At 41.3% G+C, this 21,094-nt stretch overlaps 5 protein-coding genes across 8 annotated transcripts; all 5 read right to left on the bottom strand.

Annotated features, from left to right (window-relative positions):
- Positions 1 to 842: 842 nt before the first annotated feature.
- LOC143907239 (uncharacterized) lies at positions 843 to 4,455 on the bottom strand. 3 transcript variants are annotated; one of them, XM_077423875.1, is made up of 6 exons: positions 3,904 to 4,455; positions 2,975 to 3,628; positions 2,416 to 2,906; positions 1,858 to 2,308; positions 1,255 to 1,626; positions 843 to 1,169 (listed from the first exon to the last, which is right to left on the bottom strand). In XM_077423875.1, exons 1-6 carry the CDS (start codon positions 4,000 to 4,002, stop codon positions 1,104 to 1,106), a joined length of 2,133 nt encoding a protein of 710 aa, XP_077280001.1. In that variant the 5' UTR covers positions 4,003 to 4,455; the 3' UTR covers positions 843 to 1,103. The 3 variants fall into 3 exon arrangements, with proteins under 3 accessions (XP_077280001.1, XP_077280003.1, XP_077280002.1); XM_077423877.1 differs by having other exon boundaries at positions 3,794 to 3,921; XM_077423876.1 differs by lacking the exon at positions 3,904 to 4,455 and adding an exon at positions 3,784 to 3,902.
- Positions 4,456 to 4,684: 229 nt separating this feature from the next.
- Positions 4,685 to 7,988, bottom strand: LOC143907240 (uncharacterized). Of its 2 annotated transcripts, none has more exons than XM_077423879.1 (6): positions 7,646 to 7,988; positions 6,726 to 7,385; positions 6,137 to 6,645; positions 5,591 to 6,065; positions 5,036 to 5,362; positions 4,685 to 4,955 (listed from the first exon to the last, which is right to left on the bottom strand). In XM_077423879.1, the coding sequence occupies exons 1-6, from the start codon at positions 7,655 to 7,657 to the stop codon at positions 4,887 to 4,889; spliced, it is 2,052 nt and encodes a 683-aa protein (XP_077280005.1). In that variant the 5' UTR covers positions 7,658 to 7,988; the 3' UTR covers positions 4,685 to 4,886. The 2 variants fall into 2 exon arrangements, with proteins under 2 accessions (XP_077280005.1, XP_077280006.1); XM_077423880.1 differs by having other exon boundaries at positions 7,559 to 7,988.
- Positions 7,989 to 8,122: 134 nt separating this feature from the next.
- LOC143907307 (uncharacterized) lies at positions 8,123 to 20,487 on the bottom strand. Its single transcript, XM_077423991.1, is given in 4 exon segments — positions 8,123 to 9,601; positions 10,674 to 10,903; positions 14,718 to 15,838; positions 19,251 to 20,487. Coding segments are annotated over 4 exon segments (3,429 nt in total). The 5' UTR covers positions 20,449 to 20,487; the 3' UTR covers positions 8,123 to 8,721.
- LOC143907243 (uncharacterized) lies at positions 11,233 to 13,444 on the bottom strand. Its single transcript, XM_077423883.1, has 2 exons — positions 13,129 to 13,444; positions 11,233 to 12,612 (listed from the first exon to the last, which is right to left on the bottom strand). Exons 1-2 carry the CDS (start codon positions 13,375 to 13,377, stop codon positions 11,791 to 11,793), a joined length of 1,071 nt encoding a protein of 356 aa, XP_077280009.1. The 5' UTR covers positions 13,378 to 13,444; the 3' UTR covers positions 11,233 to 11,790.
- On the bottom strand, positions 16,139 to 19,244 carry LOC143907242 (uncharacterized). The gene is made up of 2 exons (XM_077423882.1): positions 18,030 to 19,244; positions 16,139 to 17,519 (listed from the first exon to the last, which is right to left on the bottom strand). The coding sequence occupies exons 1-2, from the start codon at positions 18,282 to 18,284 to the stop codon at positions 16,698 to 16,700; spliced, it is 1,077 nt and encodes a 358-aa protein (XP_077280008.1). The 5' UTR covers positions 18,285 to 19,244; the 3' UTR covers positions 16,139 to 16,697.
- Positions 20,488 to 21,094: the final 607 nt, after the last annotated feature.

Raw genomic sequence — 21,094 nt, forward strand, 5'->3', positions numbered from 1 at the left:
TCGCTATTCTGACCGAAAAATTGACCGTCGGTTATTAATGTATCCGGTATTCAAATATTCCGCGATGTGCGACCATGAAACGTATATAATTATAAAAAAAAAAAAAAAAAAAAAAAAAAAAAAAAAAAAAAAAAAAAAAAAAAAAAAAAAAAAAAAAAAAAAAAAAAAAAAAAAAAAAAAAAAAAAAAAAAAAAAAAAAAAAAAAAAAAAAAAAAAAAAAAAAAAAAAAAAAAAAAAAAAAAAAAAAAAAAAAAATAAAAAAAAAAAAAAAAAAAAAAAAAAAAAAAAAAAAAAAAAAAAAAAAAAAAAAAAAAAAAAAAAAAAAAAAAAAAAAAAAAAAAAAAAAAAAAAAAAAAAAAAAAAAAAAAAAAAAAAAAGAAAAAAAAAAAAAAGCCGATAACGAATAAAATTGTTATTCAAAATAACGTAATTAAGGTTAACACGAGTTTGGGATAAACCCACTGACGGTTCAATTGCGACAAATAGCCAATCTTGAATTTTCGCTATCTGACCGAAAATTGACCTGTCGGTCATTACGTGATCCGATTCAAATATTCGCGGTGGCGTATATTGAAAAGAAAAAGACAATTATTCAACCGACGATTACGCATACGAAAAGAATTGTTATTATTCGTTAAAGCATTAACTGTGGTATATATATTCCGTAATGTACCAAATTTGCAGTCAATTATAATTGACACGTGGATTTGTTGATAAAAGATGTACTGATCGCGGTTTTTCGAGTTACAGCTTATTCACTGTAATTTTCTTTGTTAAAAAGAACTACCAAATAGAAAGACGCACGAACGGTGAACTGGGCGAACAGATTTATCACGAAAGAATTTACGTAAAATAATAACTTTAATGATATAATAGAGCTTATATAATGCTTCGCTTAAGCCTGATATTCATTGAAATTCATCGGAAGAAATAATAGTTACAAAATGCTTAAATATACGGCTATAATCGCTTACGCTACTATATCTAAATACATGCAGTCTCATTTGTTTATATTACGCAGCTACTGTGATATTTACACGTTATATATGGAATCAAATCTCATTAAAAGAACTGGGTCGGCGAGTATTAAGACGATGTTTCGTTCATTGTTTTAAGAAACCGATGGCGCCCGTCATGTTCTCCAATTCGCTGAACATTTTATCGAGGTGCTGGAACGAGAAGTCGAATATCAATGTTGCATACAAAATATTATCGAGATTTTAAAATATGCAATTAATCACGCGCTACACTCACGTCTGACGGTTCCTCGTCATTTCGCGTAGTTCTCGGTGGCTTAGCCCTAAACGCTATATTTCCATCATCGTCGATATCTTCATCTTCATCGTCGAAGTCTCCCGCATTGATATCCTCATCGTCATCAGAATCATCTGGCTCCTCGACATTATCGTCATCGTCATCGTCGTCGTCGTCATCGTCGTCGTCATCGTCATCGTCATCGTCGTCGTCGGTATCACTGTCATTGCGCTTCATCTTGAAGATCTCATCGTAATCTATGGGTTCCTGTTTGATCTCCGTAAGCATCACCATTTCCTCGACGGTGTTCGCCTCGGTTGGACATGGTGGGTTAACTTTCGACGCCGAAGGTATTTGAAGAGACTGTGACGTCTACAGAGGAAAATAAAAGCATTATTAATCTCTTTGGAATGATTGTAATATATATTAAACACGCAAAACACTATGTATCTTTTTCTATATTTCTTCTATATTTTGCCTAGTCTTTTAAAGATCAAGCATAACGAAATACGTTAAGTAGTTTGTCCAAGCGATACAATAAGTACGCACAATTGTGCGATACAACAATACGCAACACAACGATATTGATTTTATATGTATTACCCAAGGTTGTTGTTCTTCTTGCGTCGATAATCCAGGCAAATGAGAGTTTGTATTTTCCTGAACTTGCGAGGCTGGTTTTCTTCGTGCTTTATTGGAATTATCTTGCAATCGCGCTTCCGCGCTATCCACATTTTGATTTGCCGACGACTTATTTGCGCGATTGATCTTGTCTTCCTTCGTTTCTTCAGTGTTACTTTCTTCTTCTTTCAACTCGTTAACATTGAGCTCAAGTTCAACGTGATTCGCATTCCGTTTCTTCTCCACTTGTGCGACGTTACTTAGCTCCTCCTTAACTTTCTTAACGTCAAGCTTAGGTTCTTCGGAAAGACAAGTGTTACCTCTCTTCCGTCTAAATCTAACGTTAATACTCCTCTTGTCCCACATTAAACCGTATGCTTGTTTGTAATCTGATATCGCATCGTCCACGCTATTGTATCTCATAAGAATATTTCTGCAACAAAAAAAAATGTAGGGATAATATTATAAGAATAAAATTGTAAAAAAACTTAATAATTCATAGCAAATAAAACGAGTTAATAAGATATCCATATAACTCACCGTGTGTTCTTCATCTTTCGCGTTTCTTCGTCTTGCGCCTTTGGAAATTTACTTTTTATGTCGCTCGTTTTAACAGATTCGGGCAGATTTCCTATAAACAAGGTATAGGGATCTATCTCCTCGGGATTATCCTCGTCTCTCAATGACTTTTTCTCGACTTTCAAGTGCCCGACACCAAACTTGATTTTCTCCAATTCTTTTATCGCCTCGTCAATATTCACGTCTTCCGCCATTTGAATGAAGCAATATCTCGGCCCACACGGATTTTGAAAATGTATGTTTAGTATCTCAGGATGAAACTGGCCAACAATGTCCTTGTTTAGATCCGTATCGGGAAACTTTATTATTAAGCTCTGCGCATTAACTTTGTTCTTCACGTTATATTCACTTTCAATTTTCAGAGCCCTTTCCGCATCTTCCCTATTCCACGGCTTGTTGACATAACTTTGAGACATCGGCTTCCTCTGTTTATTCTTCTTCGCCACCTTTTCCTGGAAAAATTCAATCGTATTAGCCATCCTCGCGACGAACACACATACCGCTTGAAATAATTTCGTACAATTTTCACATCCTGATCCTCCGTCTCCTCGGTACGTCTGTTGCTCACGATTCCCGGTGGGATGGAAGGGATGGGATGATTAGGTAGAGGAACGGTCATGTGATTCATTATAGCGTCACTGGTCGCCGCGGGATAATTATTCCTTCGCCAGTCCAATCCGAGATTACCCGCCAGCGTTGCCCCGAAATATGCGGCCTGATCAAACTGACCCTGCGGCTGTCCGAACCGCACCACCCTTCTATTTTTACGAAAATTATTTCTCTGAACATACATATTGTTCCTATTGTGAAATCTCTCGCGACGTACGAAGTTACCCCTGAGCGGAATCTCCCTCTGAATCGTATTAGCGATATCGTGCGGAGTCGGATGCGGCAAGGGGGACGTTTGCGGCGCTATCCACTGCCAGGGGGTGTGCGCGTGGGTCCATTGAATGGGAGCCACTTGGGAAGGCACTGGTCCGAATACGTGCGGCGGAGGTGGGACTCCGCTCGGCGGAGGCATGGGAGGCAAGGGTGGCTGCCCGGGTAAGGGCTGAGCGATGGTGGAGGGTGTGGACGACGACGAGTAATTGGCGTACGAGGAGGCATCGTATCCGAAGCTGATGGACTCCTGCTTAAAATAGTTCCGTTTGCTCTCGCTGTTTTCCTCGGGCACCTGGGGATCAAGGAAGCACGAATTAAAACGGAGCGGGCGCGTCGTGACTCGGCGAATTTTATCGACGCGCACGGATCGGCCGCTGCCTCGTCGGAGGGAGCGCGCATTTCGAGCGACGTCGATGTAAACATCGTTTTGGCATTAGACAAATTAACCTAGAATAACCTAGAAGATTGGGAAACGCGCGCGAGAACGAAACGAGAGGGGCCACTACGCGTCCACCGACTGTCGCACGACGGAGAAACGACGTAGGAGGACGTAAGCTCGGGCATTACCGCGCGCTTCATGCTGCCAGTGCCAGGCTGAACGTGACTCGCCTTACAGGGCAGCAGCATTTCCTGAGTTACAACGTAAACACATCGTAGCGCGAGCATGTGTGACAAGCGTAGCCGCGACGAGGTGGCGCCAGGGGTGCCAATCCCCTTCCGCGCGCGCGTGCGACGATCTTTCGCGGGAGGGAGAGGTAAACAGAAACGACCCTGACCCGATCCCCACGAGGTGACGAGGCGAAATTGCGTTATTACGCAATTACGCAATTCATCGTCGTGTCACGCAATTTGCGAGCGCGTCGTTTGCATACGCGCGAAATGCCGAACATTCCCGCTTTCTTTTTCGTTTTTTTTTTTTTTTTTTTCCAAACTATCGATATCGATCCGCACGCGTTGGGCGCACGTGACGACGCGGACGCATCGCGTCGTTTGAAGTTCAAACGCGCGAATAAAATCGCAAAGATGACACTGTAAAGAGAGACTTCAACGTAAAGAGAATTATAGCTTGTAGAATTATTATTATATACTGTTTTATTTTTACAATGTGTAGCAAGCTCGCAATTTTTTAATTATAATTGACATCAATTTGTAATTGTGAGAGTCGAGGCGGTTTCTCGTGTACTACTGGCTCTCCCTGACTTTCTTTGTGTAAAAAAAAAAAAGGATTAAACGATACATACACAGATCAATTGACCACGAAGGATACATAAAATAATAACTTTAATGATACAATAGAACTTACATAATCATGCACATAAGCATGGTGTTTAAAATTCTTTGAAAAAAAAAAAAAAAAAAAAAAAAAAAAGAAAACAACAACACGCTTAAATACGGCTTTAAAATCGCTTACGCTACTGTATTTAAACACATGCAGTCTTATACGTATACATTACGCAGTTACTGATTTATACACATTATATGTGAAATTACATTTCATGAAAAGAACCTCGGATTCGAGTGTGTGATGGTGCGTGTCCAAATAGTAAAATTCAAGCGTTTTTCAAGAAACCAATATCGCTCGTCATATTCTCCAAATCGCAGAACATCTGGTCAAGGTGCTGAAATAAGATACGAGATATTTTGTGTTCTTAGTAAAGATATAATGTGTAATCAACAATTAATCGTGCGTTGTACTTACATCCGTTGGTTCTTCTTTATCTTGTACTGCTTTCGACGGTCTCGCCGCAAACGCTATATGTCCATTATCAACTTCATCTTCATCGTCCTCTTCGAAATCTTCCTCATTATTATCCTCGTCGTCGTCAGTATCGTCCGGCTCCTCAACATCGTCGTCATCGTCATCGTCATCGTCATCGTCGTCGTCGTCATCATCATCTTCATCCTCGTCATCGTAATCTATAGGCTCCGTTTTGATTTGCGTAAGCATCACCATTTCCTCGACATCAGCCTGCGGGCACGACGATGGACTTTCCGATGTTGAAGGTACTTGAGAAGACTGTGACATCTACATGCATATGACGAATAGAAGCATTATCAGCTGTTCAAGACGATCGTGATATATAAATCGCGCGAAACATTACACGGTTTCATAATGCCCGTTCTTCAAGGTCTATAACAATGAAATGTAATGAATGTCAACGAATACAAATTGTTTTTCCGACAGGTAACGTAAGAATTGATTATTTGCATACAATTGCAACGCAACATTATGCAGCTTAACAATATTTGTTACCCAGGGTTGTCGTTGTTGCTCTTGCATCGTCTTGTCTGACGTGATTGAGGTTGGCAACAAAGAGGAACGAGAGTTCACATTTTCCTGAACTTCCGACGTCAATTTATTTTGCGCTTTACCGGAATTATCTTGTAATCGCATTTCCACGCTCTCCACAACTTGACTTGTCGACGATTTATCCGCGTGGTTGGCTTTATTCTCCTTCGTTTTACCAGCGTTATCCTCTTCTTTCGACTGGTTAACATTAGGCTTGAATTCAACGCGATTCGAATTCTGTTCCTTCACCAGTTGTGCAGCGTTACTTGGTTCGTCTATTACTTTCTTAAGGTCAGGCTTAAGTATCTCGGGAAGATAAGAGTTACCTTCCTTTCGTCTAAATTTAACAATGATACTCCTCGTGTCCCACATTAAACCGTACGCCTTTTTGTAATCCGCTATCGCGTCGTCTACACTATTATATCTCATAAAAGCAAATCTACGACAAAACGTAAAGATAAGCACAATATAGTCAAAGATATATAAATATTTAAGGTATCTACAACTCACTGCGTGTTCTTTAACTTCCGTGCTCTCGATACGTCCACTCGTGCCTTTGGAAATTTGCTTTTTATCTCGTTTGCTTTAACAAATGTGGGCAAATTTCCTATGTACAAATTGTAAGGATTTATGTCCTCGGGCTTCGCGTTTCGGACATCCTCGTTTCTCACCGCTTTCTTCTCGACTTTCAGGTATCCCGTACCAAACTGAACCTTCTCCAGCTCTTTTATAGCTTCGTCAATATTCACGCTCTTCGCCATCTGAATGAAACAGTATCTCGGACCGCTCGGATTTTGAAAGTGTATATTCCGTATACCGGGGTGAAACAGTCTAACAATGTCCTTGTTTAGATCCGGATCGGGAAACTTAATTATCAAGCTCTGCGCATTAACTTTGTTCTTCATATTGTATTCGTTTTCAGTCATCAGAGCTCTCTCCGCATCCTCCCTATTCCACGGCTTACTAGGATAGCTCTGAGACATCGGCTTCCTCTGTTTGTTCTTCTTTACTACCTTTTCCTGGAAAAATTCAATCGCATTAGCTGTCCGTATGACAAACGTCCGTATAAAAACTGCTTGAAATATGTTCGCCGTAGTACAATTTTCACGTCCTGATCCTCCGTTTCCTCGCCATGCCTATTGCTCGCGATTCCCGGCGGAACGGAAGGTACGGAATGGGAAGAAAGAGGAACAGTCATGTGGTTTATTATACCGTCGTTCGCCGCCGCGGTATAATTATTTCTTTGCCACTCCAACCCGAGACTACCCGTCAAGGCCGCGCCGAAGTACGTATTCTGATCGAACTGGCCCTGCGACTGGCCGAAACGCACGGGCCTTTTGTTTCTACGATGAAAATTATTTCTCTGGACATACATGTTGCTCCTGTTGCGAGCGAACCTCTCGTGACGTACGTAGTTACCCCCTAGCGGCATCTCTCTCTGAATTGTATTGGTAATCTCGCGCGGAGTTGGAGGTGGCAGAGACGGCTGCGAGGCTATCCACTGCCACGGTGGATGCGCCCACGCTTGAATGGGAGTCACTTGGGAAGGCACTGGTCCGAATACGTGCGGCGGAGGTGGGACTCCGCTGGGTGGCGGAGGCATGGGAGGCAAGGGTGGCTGCCCGGGTAAGGGCTGAGCAATGGTCGAAGGAGTGGACGATTGCGAGTAATTGGCGTACGAGGCTGCTGCATCGTATCCGAAGTTGACGGACTCACGCTCGACGAAGGTCCGTTTGCTCTCGCTGTTCTCCTCGGACACCTGAGGACCGAGAAAATATAAATTAAAACGGAGCGTTCGCGCGTTGACTCGCGAATTTTATAACGCGCACGATCGGACGCTGCTTCGTCGGAGCGGCATGCGAGCAGCGTCAACGCGATAAATATTGCAACGGGTAAATATTGCTCGGCGTGGACAAATTAACCTAGAATAACCTAAAAAAAATTGGTCACGAGTCGAGGGGGGAAGAGCGCGACGCATCACCGAGTGTCGCACCGAAAGGAACGTAGCTTCGGCATTACCGTGCGCTTCATCCTGCCGACCTGCCGAGGATTCGACGCTTCTCCCTCCTCACGACATAGCAGCGTCTCGTGCGTCGCAACGTAAACACATCGTAGCTCGTAGTTCGTAGCGCGAACACACGAGTGACCGAGACCGAAGTGACAAGCGTAATCACTCGGATGACGCCTGCGCGCGCGCGCAAAATCTTACAAATTTTTATAAGATACGAAACGCGAAGTAAACGGGACGACCCTGGCCCGACCTTGACGACTTCACAACGGGAAATTACATGTTATGCAAATTATTATTGTATGTACACGCGAAAACGCGCGAGCGCGTTCGCGTCCATGAGACACCGGAGACACGTTTTTACTCTCTCTTTCTCTCTTTGTTTTTCAAGCCATCGATCCGCGACGCGTCGCGCACACGTGACGACGCGACGACTCATGACGCGGGCGGGGATGCGTCGAATAGATTGAATAAAACAACGCATGAAGTGTTGTGTGATTAAAGAATTTATTAATTTTTTTTATGCCGCGAATAAATTCATATAAGGGGACCAACCCTTGAGTTTTTAAATTTTTAATATATTTTACTGTATACACCCCATTCATTATAATATAAAGTACGACAGTAACTCTGTTTAGTGCGCAACAGTTTATAAAATATTAATGTTTAAAACTTTTCGTGTAATTGTTTACACACACGGCAACAAAAATATATTCCATGACAATTAATCTTCGGTGTCGGAACTCTCAATTTGTGCACTATCGATTCAGATCATATAATCTGTACATACATGTTTTTGAAGGATATGTCTATCATATAGAAACAATTAAGACACATTACTAATTTGCACATTTAACGAATGCGATTTCTTTGCATAAGCATGGTTTATTTATTATTAATATCGAAAAAAACATTTTCACACATTAATATTATTTAATAAACTATTGCGCATTTTAGACCGTGTTACTGGTACCTTGTATTAGTGAATGAATAAATGTACTGTATAAAACGTACTAAAAATTTTGCAAAATTCAAAAGGTCAAGGTTTTGTCCCTTTGTGAGATATAAACAGATATTTATTAAGACTTTATGAATAAACTATGACATTTGGGAGGCCGCTGACTTCTGTGTAGATTTCAGTGAAGTTGTTGCAACGGAAGTCGAGATATCGCAGTTTGACGAGATCGGCGAAAGTGCCATTGTCCACCGTGTGGATGCCATTGTCCGACAGCTTGATGTCTTCCAGATTCGAGAGCCCGGCAAAAGTGCCGACTACAATGTGAGACAGTTTGTTTCCGCTCAGGTCCAGTTGTTCCAACTGAGATAGATCCCTGAACGTATCCGGCTCGAGAGCGCTGATCTCGTTCCGCTGAAGATCGAGTCTCTTCAGACCGACCAAGTCGCGGAGGAGCGACCTGGAGACGCTTGTTATCCAATTGTCACTTAAGTAAAGATCATTCAGCTCGTTCAATCCTCGAAAGGCACCGCTCGGCAAGTCCTCCAACCGATTGTCGGCCAAGTAGAGGTAATGCAGTTCGGTTAACCCGGTAAAGGAATCCGGCGCGACGCGAAAGATTTTATTGCTGTTGAGCCAAAGCATCGACAGAGTGGAAAGATTCGAGAAGGTTTTCGCCTCGATAGCTTCGATTTTGTTGCGTTGCAGGTCGAGATATTTCAAGCTTGACAGCCCGGCGAACGAGTCCTTCGGTATCGAATTGATCCTGTTGGAATTCAAACTCAGCCGCGTCAGGCGTCTCAAATCCGCGAACAAGTATCCCGATAACGGTACCACGTTGCCGTCCAAGGAGAGGCTCTCCAAGTTGGGCAAACCGCTGAAGGATTCCCTCTTCAGCACGGATATCCGGTTGAAACCCAGATCCAAGTATGGCACCGACACGTTCTTGAAGGCGTTCTCTCGAATCTCCGAAAGGCCCAGGTCCCAGTCGATTACCAATCGGTTCACGACCCTGAAAACCGACAACGATAGAAAACGATAAAAAATTTCTTATCGTTTTCAATATGGTTAGTGAATCGTTTATTTACGATACTCTATCAGAAATTCACGTTACAAAATACTTGAAATCCCATTGTAAATGTCTTATCAGCTGCACATCAGTTTCTATCGTTTTTAATATGCAATGGTTAGTGAATCGTTTATTTACGATACTCCATCGGAAACTCACGTTACAAAATACTTGGGATCCTATCGTAAATGTCTTATCAACTGTGCACGTCAGTTTCTATCTTTTTTAATATGGTTAATGAATCGTTTGAATCGGTTTTAGTCAATCCATTTCAATCGTTACGAATCGTGAATTAAGGAAACAGATTCATACCGATTCATTTCATTTATTTCAATCGGAGTCGGAGGCCGCTCGGTGTTCGGTGCGGCTACCGCCAGGAGGTCCTTATGGAAAGAGATCCCTCCAGTTACGATACTGGATTTCTCTCTGCTTTTCGCCTCGCAGGGGGTCTGCTTATAAATTATTACTGGATGTATTTTAAATACAAGAAGCGCTTTCCATCATGCGCGGCCTATAATAGCGGCATTGTCGCAAACTAATCGCCGATTTGGTTGATGTGGATTCGATTTATATCATTGATATACGATAGAAAACGAACCGATTTGCTGCCGCAAAGAAGATGATAAGTTGTATGTCAGAAAATTCTGATAAGAAACGATAGATGTGTTGGTTCGGTTAAGTCATATAAATATCGATTGAGATGTCTATCATTTTAGTCTTATATATCCGTATTAATGCATACGGTAAAATTATTATCATAAATAACGATATATATACTATATCGTGTATATACGATTGATTCAGACGGGCAATAATTGTACATATTATATAGAAAACGATTCATAACTATAAAATTTGTATAGTTATTTCCTTATATTCGGATCTAAAACGATAGAAACCGATTCGATTCGATTAACGTTTTATCTGTCTTCTAAATATGCAACGATAGAACCGATAAGATACGATTAAAAACGATTATAGCCGTTTTTTATCGTTTTCCATCGGAGATGGTTACCAGGGGAAACGACTTTGCGTAACTTCGACGAGGACCCCCCTGTAGTGGCAAACTTTGTAAACATCGTTATCCCGGCAGGTCGGCTTCTTCACCTCCGACGAGGCCCTCGCCGAGAGAAAGAGAAACAGGACGACGACTTGCGGAAAGAGCGGAAGAAACCGCGACATGGCGAGAGCGGAGAGTTCGAATCGGTCGACGCGCCTAACCGAGTGACACGGACGCAACTGCAATTACGGATTTTGTATCTCGTGGAGAATTAGCGATTAGATAGCTAGTGCAGCGTGACTTTTGGCATTGATTATCGTCACTTGCTGAGAAACTAGCGCGACTGCATTCTCGGAAGCGGAGTCGATTACGAAATGTATACGTCAAAGTTGAAAATATATAACTGTGTAGTTTTAACTCACGACGACAATAACAATTATACGAAGATCAACTGGGTGCCCGAACGCCATATCGCTACAAGCGAATCGATTATTCGTTACATTATCATGGTCATGGTTGATTTAATTGATAAGTTCAAATGATATTATAACATCGAATATAATAACGCATGAAGTTGAGATTAAAAATGTATTTATTTATTTCTTATGTCGAAGCATTCAACGCTTAAAAGAAGATAACCAATCCTTGACCTCTTCAATTTTTATGTTACAGTACATCCCAATCACTAATATAAGATTCAGTAATCCGGTCCAATGCGCAATAGTTTATGAATTATTAATGTTTAAAATTTTTCCTGTCCGTAATTGTTTACATACACAGTAACAAAAATACATTCCATGACAATTAATCTTTGGTCAATTTGTGCACTATCGATTATAATCACAATCTGTACATGTTTTTGAAGAATATCTATCATAAAAACATTTAAGACACATTACGAATTTGCACATTTTATGAATGCGACTTCTTTGAATAAGCATGATTTATTTATTATTAATATAAAAAAAAACATTTTCCATATTAATATTTAATAAACTACTGCGCATTGGAACGTTGCTGTATCTTAAATATTAGTGAATGGAGTGTACCGTAACATACTAAAAATTTAGCAAAATTCAAGAAGTCAAAGTTTTGTCCCTTTGTGAGGCATAAACAGATCTTTAAGACCTTATTAAAAAATTGTAAAATATGGGAGGCCGCTGAGTTCTTTGCGGATTTCAGTGAAGTTGTCACCGACGAAGCCATCGAAGTAGAGATATCGCAGTTTGACGAGATCAGCGAAAGTGCCAATATCCACTGTCTGGATGTTATTGTTGGACAGCATGATGTCTTTCAGATTGGAGAGCCCGGCAAAAGTGCCGACTACAATGTGAGATAATTTGTTTCCGTGCAGTCGCAGTAGTTCCAGCTGAGACAGCTCCTGGAACGTTCCCGGTTCTAGAACGCTGATCTCGTTCTGCTGAAGATAGAGTCTCTTCAGACCGACCAAGTCGCGGAAGAGCGACCTGGAGACGCTTGTTATCCGATTGTCATTTAAGTAAAGATCCTCCAGCTTGTTCAATCCTCGAAAGGCACCGCTCGACAAGTCCTCTAGCCGATTGTGGTCCAAGTAAAGGCGACGCAGTTCGGTTAACCCGGCGAAGGAACCCGGCGCGACGCGAGAGATTTTATTGCCGTTGAGCCAAAGCATCGACAGAGTGGAAAGATTCGAGAAGCGTTCCGTCTCGATCGCTTCGATATCGTTGCGTTCCAGAGAGAGAATTCCCAAGCTTGACAGCCCGGCGAACGTGTCCTTCGGTATCGAATTGATCCCGTTGGACCCCAACAACAGCAACTGCAAATGTCTCAAATCCGCGAACAAGTACCCCGATAACGGTACCACATTGCCGTCCACGTAGAGATATTTCAAGTTGGGCAAACCGCGGAAGGATTCCCTCTTCAGCACGGATATCCGGTTGCCTTGATTCAGATACAAATGCGTCGCCGACACGTTCTTGAACACAGTAAAAAATCGTGCGTACATAACGGTCCAAATGTTAAAATTTTTTTGTGTTACCAAGATTTGATTATTTCAATATAAAATTAACATTCAACAGGTATGTTATTTTTTTCTTAACATTTTCATGTGTTACATTTATTTTGAGTTCTTTTAACACAATTACTTTAAAAAATCAACACGTCTTAAAGTTATTTTAACACATAAGTAAAAGTTAAAGTAAATTTTCAAAATAATCGTAAACTTTGACACACACAAAATAATCAAATTGACCAAAATTAAATGTTTTTATTACATATAATTCAAGTAAAATCTGTAAAATAATTAATATTGTGTATTAATATAACTTAAAAAATAAAGTAAAAAAAAAAACAAATATAAATGTAAAGTATAATGTCAATTAATTAACATTTCTAATTTGTCAACAAGTAACACACGATAAATGAGTCATTTTAACTTAAAATTTAGAGTGGATTTTCTGGGACATGTATAAAATTACACAAAATTTTTTACTGTGAAGGCGCCCTCTCGAATCTCCAATAGGTCCAGATTCCAGAGGTTCAGGTTCCAGAGGTTCAATCGGTCCTCGAAACGGTTTTTCGAAGACCGATTAGATGTAGTAACTTCGACGAGGACCCCGTTGTAGTGGCAAACGTTGTAACCATCGTTGTTCCGGCAGGTCAGCTCCTTCACCTCCGACGAGGCCCTCGCCGAGAAAAACAGGACAACGACTTGCGAAAAGAGCGGAAGAAACCGCGACATGGCGAGAGAGTTCGAATCGGTCGACGCGCCTAACCGAGTGACACGGAGGCTGAGTTTCCACTGAGCGCGTCATGCGTCGCGTTATCCGAATTAACCAATCAAAATATCCCATTTTGTAACATTATTTGCAATGTAATAAAATTGGACGTTTTGATTGGATAATGCGACGCGTGACGCGCTCAGTGAAAACTCAGCCGGACGCAACTGCAATTACGGGTTTTGTATCTCGCGTGGAGAGTTAAGGTCAATTCAGACATAGCCGTGCCGTATATCCGTACCGTGCACGGAACAGAAACATTAGACAAGACATCCTATTGTCTCCATCCTTGTCATTCCTTGTCCAATGTTAACGATACGGATAGGGTACGGCTGTGTCTGAATCGACCCTTAGTGATTAAATAACGCAGCGTGACTTTTGGCACTGATTATCGTCACTTGCTGAGAAACTAGCGCGACTGCATTCTCGAAAGCGAAGTCGATTACGAAATGTCGAAGACGTTGAAAAAATAGGACGTGCATAGTTTTGATTAACGGACGATGACGATGATGATAATGCGAAGATAATTTTCTCGTGTTATTAAATGCTGTACTTGACGTTTTCCCCCATCGACTTATACCGATTGAGCGGCTTTTTCGGACGAAATTGCAGGGCGCGAATCATCACTAATTGCGCAATCTGGCGCTAGCTTTAATCGTACGAGCAATCGAAGAGTCGCGAAACCTCGTGGGAGAAACAGATCAACTGGCTGACCGAAAGCGATATCGTTACGGACAATTCACTTATTCGCCACATTAGCACGGTCCATTGAGTTTCAAATAATATTATAACATCGAATAGGATAACGCATGAAGTTGTGATTAAAGGATTTATTTATTTTCTTCATGCCGCAAAGAAATTCATGATAAGAGGGACAACCCTTGAGTTTTTAAATTTTTAATATCTTACTGTACACCCCATTCATTAATATAAAGTACAGTAACTCTGTCTAGTGCGCAACAGTTTATCAAATATTAATGTGTAAAACTTTTCGTGTCGGTAACTGTTTACACGCACGACAGCAAAAATACATTCCATAGCAATTAATCTTCGGGGTCGGAACTGTCAATTTGTGCACTATCAATATGATCACAATATGTACACGTTTTTTTGAATGGTATCTATCAAAAAAATATTTAAAACACATTACTAATTTGCATCAAATGCGTTTTATGAATGCTACTTCCTTGTATAAGCATGGTCCATTTTTTATTGAGAAATATAAAAAAAACAACATATCAAAAATTTAACAAAATTTAAAGGATCAAGTATCGTTGCTTTATGAGATATAAACAGATCCCTAGGACGTCGTCCGGACAATGACTTCCGGACGGTCGCTGAACTCCTTGTCGATTTCGGTGAAGTTGTTGCCACCGAAGTACAAATTTCGCAGTTTGACGAGATCAGCGAAAGCGCCATTATCCACAGCGCTGATGTTATTGTCGGACAGCTTGATGTCTTCCAGATTGGAGAGTCCGGCAAAAGTGCCGATTACAATGTGAGACAATTTGTTTCCGTCCAGTCGCAGTAGTTCCAGCTGAGACAGCTCCCGGAAAGTTCCCGGCTCGAGAGCGCTGATCTCGTTTTGCTGAAGATAGAGTCTCTTCAGACCGACCAAGTCGCGGAGGAGCGACCTGGAGACGCTTGTTATCCGATTGTCATTTAAGTAAAGATCTTCCAGCTTGTTCAATCCTCGAAAGGCACCGCTCGACAAGTCCTCTAGCCGATTCTAGTCCAAGTGAAGGCGACTCAGTTCGGTTAACCCGGCGAAGGAACCCGACGCGACGCGAGAGATTTTATTGTTGTTGAGCCAAAAATACAGCAGTCCGGGATTAAGATTCGAGAAGGATTCCGCCTCGATCGCTTCGATATCGTTGTGACCTAGGTAGAGCCATATCAGACTCGACAAGCCGGCGAACGAGTCCTTCGGTATCGAATCGATCTTGTTGAAGATCAACGACAGCGACTGCAGGTGTCCCAAATCCGCGAACAAGTACCCCGATAACGGTACCACATTGCCGTCCAAGTGGAGGCGCTCCAAGTTGGGCAAACCGCGGAAGGATTCCCTCTTCAGCACGGATATCCGGTTGCCTTGATTCAGATACAAGTGCGTCGCCGACACGTTTTTGAAGGCGTTCTCTCGAATCGCCAAGAGGTCTAGGTCGCTGAGGTCCAATCGGTCCTCGAAACGGGTTTGCGTAACTTCGACGAGGACCCCCTTGTAGTGGCAAACGTTGTAACCATCGTTATCCCGGCAGGTAGGCTCCTTCACCTCCGACGAGGCCCTCGCCGAAAGAAACAGAATAACGACTTGCGGAAAGAGCGGAAGAAACCGCGACATGGCGAGAGAGTTCGAATCGGTCGACGCGTCTAACCGAGTGACACGGACGCAACTGCAATTACGGGTTTCACATCTCGCGGAGAGTTAGCGATTAGATAGCGCAGCGTGACTTTTGGCATTGATTATCGTCACTTGCTGAGAAACTAGCGCGACTGCATTCTCGGAAGCGGAGTCGATTACGAAATGTATACGTCAAAGTTGAAAATATATAACTGTGTAGTTTTAACTCACGACGACAATAACAATTATACGAAGATCAACTGGGTGCCCGAACGCCATATCGCTACAAGCGAATCGATTATTCGTTACATTATCATGGTCATGGTTGATTTAATTGATAAGTTCAAATGATATTATAACATCGAATATAATAACGCATGAAGTTGAGATTAAAAATGTATTTATTTATTTCTTATGTCGAAGCATTCAACGCTTAAAAGAAGATAACCAATCCTTGACCTCTTCAATTTTTATGTTACAGTACATCCCAATCACTAATATAAGATTCAGTAATCCGGTCCAATGCGCAATAGTTTATGAATTATTAATGTTTAAAATTTTTCCTGTCCGTAATTGTTTACATACACAGTAACAAAAATACATTCCATGACAATTAATCTTCGGTCAATTTGTGCACTATCGATTATAATCACAATCTGTACATGTTTTTGAAGAATATCTATCATAAAAACATTTAAGACACATTACGAATTTGCACATTTTATGAATGCGACTTCTTTGAATAAGCATGATTTATTTATTATTAAAATAAAAAAAAAACATTTTCCATATTAATATTTAATAAACTACTGCGCATTGGAACGTTGCTGTATCTTAAATATTAGTGAATGGAGTGTACCGTAACATACTAAAAATTTAGCAAAATTCAAGAAGTCAAAGTTTTGTCCCTTTGTGAGGCATAAACAGATCTTTAAGACCTTATTAAAAAATTGTAAAATATGGGAGGCCGCTGAGTTCTTTGCGGATTTCAGTGAAGTTGTCACCGAAGAAGCCATCGAAGTAGAGATATCGCAGTTTGACGAGATCAGCGAAAGTGCCAATATCCACTGTCTGGATGTTATTGTTGGACAGCATGATGTCTTTCAGATTGGAGAGCCCGGCAAAAGTGCCGACTACAATGTGAGATAATTTGTTTCCGTGCAGTCGCAGTAGTTCCAGCTGAGACAGCTCCTGGAACGTTCCCGGTTCTAGAACGCTGATCTCGTTCTGCTGAAGATAGAGTCTCTTCAGACCGACCAAGTCGCGGAAGAGCGACCTGGAGACGCTTGTTATCCGATTGTCATTTAAGTAAAGATCCTCCAGCTTGTTCAATCCTCGAAAGGCACCGCTCGACAAGTCCTCTAGCCGATTGTGGTCCAAGTAAAGGCGACGCAGTTCGGTTAACCCGGCGAAGGAACCCGGCGCGACGCGAGAGATTTTATTGCCGTTGAGCCAAAGCATCGACAGAGTGGAAAGATTCGAGAAGCGTTCCGTCTCGATCGCTTCGATATCGTTGCGTTCCAGAGAGAGAATTCCCAAGCTTGACAGCCCGGCGAACGTGTCCTTCGGTATCGAATTGATCCCGTTGGACCCCAACAACAGCAACTGCAAATGTCTCAAATCCGCGAACAAGTACCCCGATAACGGTACCACATTGCCGTCCACGTAGAGATATTTCAAGTTGGGCAAACCGCGGAAGGATTCCCTCTTCAGCACGGATATCCGGTTGCCTTGATTCAGATACAAATGCGTCGCCGACACGTTCTTGAACACAGTAAAAAATCGTGCGTACATAACGGTCCAAATGTTAAAATTTTTTTGTGTTACCAAGATTTGATTATTTCAATATAAAATTAACATTCAACAGGTATGTTATTTTTTTCTTAACATTTTCATGTGTTACATTTATTTTGAGTTCTTTTAACACAATTACTTTAAAAAATCAACACGTCGCTTAAAGTTATTTTAACACATAAGTTAAAGTAAATTTTCAAAATAATCGTAAACTTTGACACACACAAAATAATCAAATTGACCAAAATTAAATGTTTTTATTACATATAATTCAAGTAAAATCTGTAAAATAATTAATATTGTGTGTTAATATAACTTAAAAAATAAAGTAAAAAAAAACAAATATAAATGTAAAGTATAATGTCAATTAATTAACATTTCTAATTTGTCAACAAGTAACACACGATGAATGAGTCATTTTAACTTAAAATTTAGAGTGGATTTTCTGGGACATGTATAAAATTACACAAAATTTTTTACTGTGAAGGCGCCATCTCGAATCTCCAATAGGTCCAGATTCCAGAGGTTCAGGTTCCAGAGGTTCAATCGGTCCTCGAAACGGTTTTTCGAGGACCGATTAGATGTAGTAACTTCGACGAGGACCCCGTTGTAGTGGCAAACGTTGTAACCATCGTTGTTCCGGCAGGTCAGCTCCTTCACCTCCGACGAGGCCCTCGCCGCGAGAAAGAGAAACAGGACGACGACTTGCGGAAAGAGCGGAAGGAACCGCGACATGGCGAGAGAGTTCGAATCGGTCGACGCGCCTAACCGAGTGACACGGACGCAACTGCAATTACGGATTTTGTATCTCGTGGAGAATTAGCGATTAGATAGCTAGTGCAGCGTGACTTTTGGCATTGATTATCGTCACTTGCTGAGAAACTAGCGCGACTGCATTCTCGGAAGCGGAGTCGATTACGAAATGTATACGTCAAAGTTGAAAATATATAACTGTGTAGTTTTAACTCACGACGACAATAACAATTATACGAAGATCAACTGGGTGCCCGAACGCCATATCGCTACAAGCGAATCGATTATTCGTTACATTATCATGGTCATGGTTGATTTAATTGATAAGTTCAAATGATATTATAACATCGAATATAATAACGCATGAAGTTGAGATTAAAAATGTATTTATTTCTTTCTTATGTCGGGAAGCATTCAACGCTTAGAAGAAGATAACCAACCCTTGACCTCTTCAATTTTTATGTTACAGTACATATCCCCGCATTCACTTAAATATAAGATACAGTAATCCTGTCCAATGCGCAATAGTTTATAAAATATTAATGTTGAAAATTTTTCCTGTCCGTAATTGTTTACGTACACAGCAACAAAAATACATTCCATGACAATTAATCTTTGGTCACTTATTTGTGCACTATATCGATTATAATCACAATCTGTACATGTTTTTGAAGAATATATCTATCATAGAAACATTTAAGACACATTACGAATTTGCTCATTTTATAAATGCGACTTCTTTGAATAAGCATGATTTATTTATTATTAATATAAAAAAAAACATTTTCCCCATTAATATTCAATAAACTATTGCGCATTGGACCGTTGCTGTATCTTATATATCAGTGAATGGAGTGTACCGTAACATACTAAAAATTTAGCAAAATTCAAGAAGTCAAAGTTTTGTCCCTTTGTGAGGTATAAACAGATCTTTAAGACCTTATTAAAAAACTGTGACATATGGGAGGCCGCTGACTTCTTTGCGGATTTCAGTGAAGTTGCCACCGAAGTTGCCACCGAAGTAGAGATTTTGCAGTTTGACGAGGTCAGCGAAAGTGCCATTGTCCACCGTGTGGATGCCATTATCGAACAGCGTGATGTCTTTCAGATTGGAGAGCCCGGCAAAAGTGCCGACTACAATGTGAGACAGTTTGTTTCCGCTCAGGTCCAGTTCTTTCAGTTGAGACAGATCCCTGAACGTATCCGGCTCGAGAGCGCTGATCTCGTTCTGCTGAAGATAGAGTTTCCCCAGATTGAAGAGCCCGGCAAAAGTGCCGGCTACAATGTGAGACAGTTTGTTTCCGCTCAGATCCAGTTGTTCCAACTGAGACAGATCCCTGAACGTATCCGGCTCGAGAGCGCTCATCTCGTTCCGCTGAAGATCGAGTCTCTTCAGACCGATCAAGTCGCGAAGGAGCGACCTGGAGACGCTTGTTATCCAATTGTTTGTCAAGTAAAGATCCTCCAGCTTGTTCAATCCTCGAAAGGCACCGCTCGGTAATCCCTCTAGCCAATTTTTGCCCAAGTCGAGGCTGTTCATTTCGGTTAACTCGGCGAAGGAATCCGGCGCGACGCGAGAGATTTTATTCCTGTTGAGCTTAAGGAATAGCAGTCCGGGATTAAGACTCGAGAAGGATTCCGCCTCGATCGCTTCGATATCGTTGCCATCTAAGTTGAGATATGTCAAGTTTGACAGTCCGGCGAACGAGTCGTTCGGTATCGAATTGATCTCGTTGGACCCCAACGACAGCGACCGCAGGTGTCTCAAATCCGCGAACAAGTACCCCGATAACGGTACCGCATTGCCGTTCAAGGAGAGGCTCTCCAAGTTGGGCAAACCGCGGAAGGATTCCCTCTTCAGCACGGATATCCGGTTGCCACTCAGATCCAAGTCTGTCGCCGACACGTTCTTGAAGGCGTTCTCTCGAATCGCCCAGAGGTTCAGGTAAATGAGGTTCGCGTCTCGATCTTCGATTTGCGTCACTTCGACGAGAACTCCCTTGTAGTGGGAAATGTTGTAACCAAAACGTTGTAACGTTGTAACGTTGCCGTTGTTCCGGCAGGTCGGCTTTTGCACCTCCGACGAGGCCCTCGCCGAGAGAAACAGGATAACGACTTGCGAAAAGAGCGGAAGAAACCGCGACATGGCGAATAACTGGAGTGACACGGACACATCTGCAATTACGGGTTTTATATCTCGTGGAAAGTTAGCGATCGATTACATATAGCGCAGCGTGACTTTTGGCATTGATTATTATCGTCGCTTGCTGAGAAACTAGCGCGACTGCATTCTCGGAAACGGATGAGTCGATTACGAAATGTCAAAGTTGAAGATACAGGAGCTGTATAGTTTTAATTCACGACGATAATAACGACAAATCGATTATTCGTTACATTATCACGGTTGATTTAATTGAGTTCAAATCATATTATAACATCGAATATAATAACGCATAAAGTTGCTATTAAAAAATTTATTTGTTTATTTCTTATATCGGGAAGCATTCAACGCTGAGAAGAAGATAACCATTGCAACCCTTGACCTCTTTAATTTTTATGTTACAGAGTACATTATTCCATTCACTAATATAAGCTACGAGTAATCCTGTCCAATACACAATAATTTATGAAATATTAAAGTAAAGTAAACGAAATAATGCACAGTGTTATAGAGTTTACATTGTCCATTCCCTGAATGTTAATTATAGAATTGCGAAATTCTCTGATCCTTATCCTTTATCGGGTATGCATTGTCAATTGTCATCTTTTTATTCATCTGATATACTCCATGT

Source organism: Temnothorax americanus, unplaced genomic scaffold (assembly GCF_048541705.1).
Source record: "Temnothorax americanus isolate GAGA-0224 unplaced genomic scaffold, ASM4854170v1 Scaffold8, whole genome shotgun sequence".
In the NCBI taxonomy this organism is placed as follows: domain Eukaryota; kingdom Metazoa; phylum Arthropoda; class Insecta; order Hymenoptera; family Formicidae; genus Temnothorax; species Temnothorax americanus.